The sequence below is a fragment of the Microtus oregoni genome, unplaced genomic scaffold, assembly GCF_018167655.1.
Source record: "Microtus oregoni isolate MIOR12 unplaced genomic scaffold, Mior012 000145F_ref0000173, whole genome shotgun sequence".
NCBI lineage: Eukaryota > Metazoa > Chordata > Mammalia > Rodentia > Cricetidae > Microtus > Microtus oregoni.
In genome coordinates this window covers 1,321,362-1,328,174 of record NW_024544795.1, presented here as the reverse complement: position 1 = coordinate 1,328,174, position 6,813 = coordinate 1,321,362, and the positions used below count along the sequence as shown (strand labels likewise).

At 33.1% G+C, this 6,813-nt stretch overlaps 1 protein-coding gene across 1 annotated transcript; it reads right to left on the bottom strand.

Annotated features, from left to right (window-relative positions):
• Positions 1-1,418: 1,418 nt before the first annotated feature.
• Positions 1,419-6,454, bottom strand: LOC121444873 (odorant-binding protein-like). Its single transcript, XM_041646798.1, has 7 exons — positions 6,398-6,454; positions 5,838-5,977; positions 4,876-4,946; positions 3,339-3,449; positions 2,575-2,676; positions 2,264-2,293; positions 1,419-1,640 (listed from the first exon to the last, which is right to left on the bottom strand). Exons 1-6 carry the CDS (start codon positions 6,452-6,454, stop codon positions 2,277-2,279), a joined length of 498 nt encoding a protein of 165 aa, XP_041502732.1. The 3' UTR covers positions 1,419-1,640; positions 2,264-2,276.
• Between the last annotated feature and the right edge of the window lie 359 nt (positions 6,455-6,813).

Below are 6,813 nucleotides of genomic sequence, written 5' to 3'. Positions count from 1 at the left end.
GGATCACATTGACAGATTTTCATAAGTTGAAGCAGCCCTGCATTTCTGGGATGAAGCCTACTTGATCGTAATGAATAATTTTTTTGAATATCCTGAATATTTATGCCCCTAATATAAAAGCACCCACATATGTAAAAGAAACATTACTAGATCTCAAAACACACATCAAACCCCACACACTAATAGTAGGAGACTTCTCACCAATGGACAGGTCAATTAGACAGAACCCTAACAGAGAAATAAGAGAACTAATGGAGGTAATGAATCAAATGGACTTCACAGACATCTATAGGACATTCCACCCAAATAGGAAAGAATATACCTTCTTCTTAGCATCTCATGGAACTTTCTCGAAAATTGATCATATACTCGGTAACAAAGCAAACTTCCACACATACAAAAAATTTAGTAACCACCTGTGTCTTATCTGATCACCATGGAACAAAGTTAGAATTTAACAACAATTTTACCCCCAGAAATCTTACAAACTCATGGAAACTGAACAGTCAACTACTGAACCACCCCTGGGTCAGGGAAGAAATAAAGAAAGAAATTAAAGTCTTTTTTGAATTCAACGAAAATAAAGACACAACATACCCAAACCTATGGGACACGATTAAAGCAGTGCTAAGAGGAAAGTTCATACCACTAAGTGTCCTCATTAAAAAATGGAGAAAGCTCACATTAGAGACTTAACAGACAGCTAAATGATCTAGAAAAAAAGAAGCAGACTCACCCAGGAGGAATAGAAAACTAGAAGTAATCAAACTGAGAGCAGAAATCAACAAAATAGAAACACCGAAAACAAACCAAAGACTCAATGAAATAAAGAGCTGATTCTTTGAGAAAATCTACAAGATTGACAAACCGCTATCTAAACTAATCAAAAGGCAGAGGGAGAACATCAAATTAACAAGATAAGAAATGAAAAGGGGGACATAACAACAGACACTGAGGAAATTCAGAGAATCAGTAGGCCTTACTACAAAAGCCTATATGCCACAAAGTTGGAAAATGTAAAAGAAATGGATTGTTTTTAGATAAATACCATATACCAAAATTGAATCAAGACTATGTGCACAATTTAAATAGACCTATAAGTCATGAGGAAATAGAAGCTGTCAAAAAAAATCCCAAACTAAAAAAGCCCAAGACTAGTTGTTTTTAATGCACAATTTTACCAGAACTTCCAAGAAGAGCTATACTCCTTAATGTGTTTCACATAATAGAAACAGAAGAGTCACTGTCAAACTCTTTTTATGAAGCTACAGTTACCCTAGTACCAAAACCACACAAAGACTCAACCAAGAAAGAAAATTACAGACCACTCTCGCTCATGAAAATCGATGCAAAAATCCTCAAAAAAAAAATACTGGCAAACCAAATTTAAGAACACATAAAAATATATGCTTTACAAAACATATTTATTGCTTTTTGAAACATTTTATTTATGCATTCAAAAGGTAAGAAGAGATCATAGATCATAAAAAGGGAAAGAAAAGGTAAGTCAGCAATTTGGTATGTTTTATCCAGACTTTACAGGTTAGGGAAAAATCCGTTTAACAAGAAATGGTGATTTGGATGTGATACTGATTCCATGGTCAAGAGAATATGATGCATAGTTCTGATTCTGTTGTCATCTGTGCAGACATGAAAGCAAAAATTAAAACATGATTGAGCAGGAAAATTTTTTTGTCCTTAAGAATGTATGAATACAAACTTAAATATAGCAATACAGAGTATAGAGAATGGATTGTACATAAACAGTTTCTTTCTTAGAAGTCACCAATACCTTGCACTTGGGATTCTATAGGAGTACTTTCAACAGAGAATAATGACATTCTGTGACATACATGAAAATTTATATTGAGAGGGTTCAAAGAATATTCTGAAAACATCAACATTATTTTACAAATAATACATGTAGAAAACTGTGACAAATAATAGCCCACAGTCATAAAGAAAGAATTATTTGTCAAATACAAGATACATTAAATTGATGGAATAGTCCTCAATATAAAAATTTTAGCAATTCTGAAAAAGATAAAAGTCCTTCATATGATATATAACTGAACATATTCTATCATTTATTTCTGTAACTATAAGATATTCAGCCTTAAAAGACAATTAATATTCTATCTTAATTTTGCCTAATTTGAGTTCATTTTTTTCCTTCGTAACATACTTTTTCATTTTTTTATGTAATAAACACAAATCTATTGAAATATCAAGATGGTTAGTCAATGCTTTTGTTTCTACTCACCTAAAGAAGATCATTATTTAGGACAATGATCTGTAAAAGAATATGTATGGGGTAAGGAGTGACATAAATGTTCTCATATGAATATTAGAACAGCTCCACAAGGATTATTTCTGGAAAAAGCAACTGAAAGATTGCATATGACTAGATTTATTCCAAATCAGAAACTTAATGACTAGATAGATAAATAGATAGATAGACTAAGTATGTTTATATACTTATATATTTATGAATATAAATCAATATATATATGAATAAATATGTATCTATGTATTTAGAAATGCTATGGCCATAATAATAAACACCGAGGTTACCTGTAGCCCGAACATCTTGAATGTTTTCTCTTGGAATGTTCTGGACCTTAGCAAATTCCTCAATTTTTTCATATTGTTCAGGAGTTAAAGGTTGACCTTTTCCTATATTGTATAATTGACAATGTTAAAGATAGGTTCAGTAGAATTCTTCAGAAATTACATTGCTTCCTTAGTATCCCAACTACTCCAATTTCATCTATCCTGGGTGGGTCAATACAGGCAATAATAATTTTCCCCAAATTCCATGAACACATTTAATAAAGTCTAAATGGTGGTATGACATCACTTTTCAGTATTCCATGACATCAAAAAAAAAAACTTCTCTAGAGAGTTCACTCATCTCAATTCTACCCACTTTCAAAAACATGACCCTAGAGAGTCATGGATGCCTGTCAATGGAATTCTCACATTTCTTCTAAGTCTATAACCTAGAGTTTATGTTTTAATTTAGTACACACTTTTTCAGAAGACACTCAAAATGGTTTGAACTTTAGAAAAATATGTGTTCCCGTTTCCTGTGAGGAAATATGAACATAAACACTTCCAATGATCTCACTCATCACCCCAAATCTTCAATGACCGTGATACTCAAATTACAATATAATTTAAAAGTTGGTCCACAAAGCAATCAGATTGTTATTTAGTGCATGGGAGTTTGGAAATACCATGGTACTGTATTTGGAGGGTGAATCTGACTTGATCCTTATTTGCTGGATGATAATTTTGTTACTATTTTTTTAAAAAAAACCCTCTACCATTCTTACCATAAACATAAATCATGTTTGTAGTCTGGCCAGTTCTATCCACATTCTGATTGGCAAAGATTATAAACTTTGGTGTTATATACACAGGTCCAAATGTATTGTCACCTTCAACTGCAATAACAGAAACATTTCAAAATGAGTGTCCCTCATCTTTTTACTTGTTTGATGTCACTTGTTGACTAAACATTATTATTTACAACAACTCTGTCAATAATCTCTGATTCATTATCATATGACAAATGTGTGCAAAGATATTCCTATAGTAATTAATTTTGCCCATCCCATCATAATACTCATTAAACCTGACAATGAATCCTAGGTACAGATACTTTCCTTTTTCTCTGAATTCATCATGTCACGACCTATGAGATCACTCTGTTGGGTATTCCTTCCCCTTTCAACCAGATCTAAAAGATCACTTATCAATTTCCCAAAAGTATAAAACTTTGGTGTCATACCATGGTAATACATGGTGAGCAAATGAATATATATGCAAAAGAGACTGTAGTAATGAGAAATAGACACAAAAGTTTTCATCTTGTATGACTATTGATGGAAAAGCTATAAGAATTAACATGTCAAATTTATTAGACATTCATAGTGTATATGCGTCTGTCTCTGTGTGTGAGTGTTCTATGTACATGTACCTTTCTCTCCATCTCTCTCCAGGTGTGTATGTATGTGTGTGTATGTGTGTGTTTGTGTGAAAGAGAGAGAGTCTGAAATTTATACTTACTGACACTGATTAAATGATAAAAGTTGTTCACAAGGAAATAAAAGTATTTTGGGATCTGGATATTTTCAATTACAGGACTGCTTTTTAATATCCATGTAAAGTTTAGGAAATAATAGACTTTCCCGAAGAATGTGCACTCCATTCATTTAAGATCAAACCAAAAGGCACACCAGTTATAATTCAAGTGAACAATGTTGCTATTAGTTTAGCAATTTTTAAAATTGAGTCAGTCTGAAATTTTTATGCAGACTTTCCCCTAACTGCTTTGCAAAATTGAGGTTATCATCCAATGATCTAAATGTTATGATCTTAACAAAATATGAGAAAAGGAATCTTTAAAATGGTACTGTTAATTTTAATCCTCTATTAATCCAGGTTGATAGAAAATGCCTATAATATGAGTACTTGATAGCCTGAGGCTATAAGTTTGCAAATATGTTTGGGGCATGAGAGTCTTATTAGTGAGTGTCAGGGCTGTCCAATAACAACCAAGATACTGTATAAAAGAAAAGACACTGGATTTTATCTAGAAGTAAATTTTCATGCAGGAACCTATTTGGAGATGTTTTGTAAGCATTACTCACATCTTTAGGTAATAGTGTTCTTCTCCATGTAAACTTCAGAAGACCTACAATGCACTCTGACTTTGTACCATATCTCAGTTGGTTGGAAGGGTTGATAAATTTCAAAGTAACCAAAGTGTTTCTACATTTATGTACCTATGGGTGTCTGAAGTGTCAGCTTGTATGTGCACACCCACAGTGCTTTTGTTCAGAGAAAGCTCCCAAATCCCATACTTACACTGTGCATTGTACTTGCCATCTTCTTGCCTGTTCCCAGTGACTTTGGTCTTTGTACATTGACCATTCGCCCTAAAAAATTAAACAGTAACAATTCTTTATTCTTTAAATATTGTAATTAGTATTAATGACCTTCAAGTATAATAGTGAACCTGATGAACAGTGTACAGAGCTGAAAGAGAAGTATGTATGCTTACCTCAGTTTTCCTAATTCTTGTTTAGAAAATATCATTCTGTTTGTAATTATGTACATGACTTATTTTGAGTCAATTTTAACAAGTCCTATGAAGGCTGTGATTTCTTCCTTATCTGATTTGACTATTCACTGAGTATGATTTTTAATGTTAGTTCTCTTGTTTTAGTCCAACAATAAGTACATTGAAATATGTGCTTGTGTTTTAAGTGATTTTATTTGTAACCTAAATCTTATAATTGTATCTAGAGTATCGGAATGATTTAAAGCATTTGAAGTTCTTATGGTGTTATGCACTCATTCATTGAACATTGTCATCCAGATGGCAGAGAGAGAATCTCTGAATCTAGAGCATCAGATACAGTACTTTACAAATTAGATTTATCAAAGATGTGTGTAGAAGACTTTTTTTGACATTATTGACTGAATAACATAACATGTGTGTCTTTGAACCAAATGCTCACACATACTTTTAAATTAATATAAATGATATTCTTAGAATCTCCTGCATATAATATTAAAGCCTGAAATTCAAGCCCAGGCCTCCAACCTGGAGAATTTCTAAGGAAACAATAAAGGAACTGGACACAATATCTAATTTCTGTGTTGTGTCCAGAGCTAACCCATTATGGAATAACATAATCACATTTCTGACAACAAGACCTTCAATTTCATGACCAGAAACAGAACATTGGCCTATAAATTTAACAAGATGAAATCTGTAAAATGTAAATAGTCTTCTAAGTTTACATGGTTGACAATTTGCTTACTTGATATAAAATGTGAATTCCAATCTATCACATGACTCATTACAAGTAAGTTCACGAAGGTAGAGTCTCAGAGGTCCTTCTTCCTCTATCTTTTTTGCATTGTCAGCAGCAATGGCAACAGTAACCCACTTTCCATCAATCTGAAAAAAAACAGCAAAGGACATTAGAATGTGAGTTGGTATCAAATCTATGATCCCAGTCCTTGGGAATACATAAAATAACTAGAAACATAAATCAATAATATTTTCTTTATTAGTTAAAAAAGTATGGTTCTAGTGATGTAGAATAACACAGGGTAATATGATGACTCAATTTACATAGCATTTGGTACATGAGACCTTTTGGAATTACTCATGTGCTTGCCTCTTAAGCTCTGAAATTCAACCCATAGTTTCCTTCGTTCATTTGTTTCATCTTAGAAAAATCTGATTGAAAAAGTGCACATGAGTGGAAGTCAGAAATGAATATGGACTTGCATGGACAAACTGAAAGACACATCACATCCACAAAAACATGCTGTTGAAGAACATCAAACCTGTTCACAGACCAAATGAATTTACCTCAACATGAGCATGAGCCAGACCAAATGCCAAAGCCAGCAGCAGAAACTTTACCATGGTGGTACCAGCCTTTGCTCTTCTGCAGAAGCTCAAAGTAGGATATTGATTGTGGAGGAACTGAACTGATAAAGCTTTTTATACAGTTAGTTAGAGGGAGTTTCATGGAATCAACCAATCATTCTGCATGACAAAAACTTGGGTCTGTCCAGTATTTCTACGTTTACCCTTTTGAACAGTATATGATCTCATATTCCTAAACTAATACAGTTAGACTAAAGGTCAGGTTTTGTTGGTGTGGTTAATTGAGTGTTCCTGGCAGAAAGATCTATCCCTGTGAGTGCATTAAAGCAATTGTTTTGCCTCCAGAACTATACTGGTAGGTAAAGGTCACAATGCATATGCATATATCCTATAGG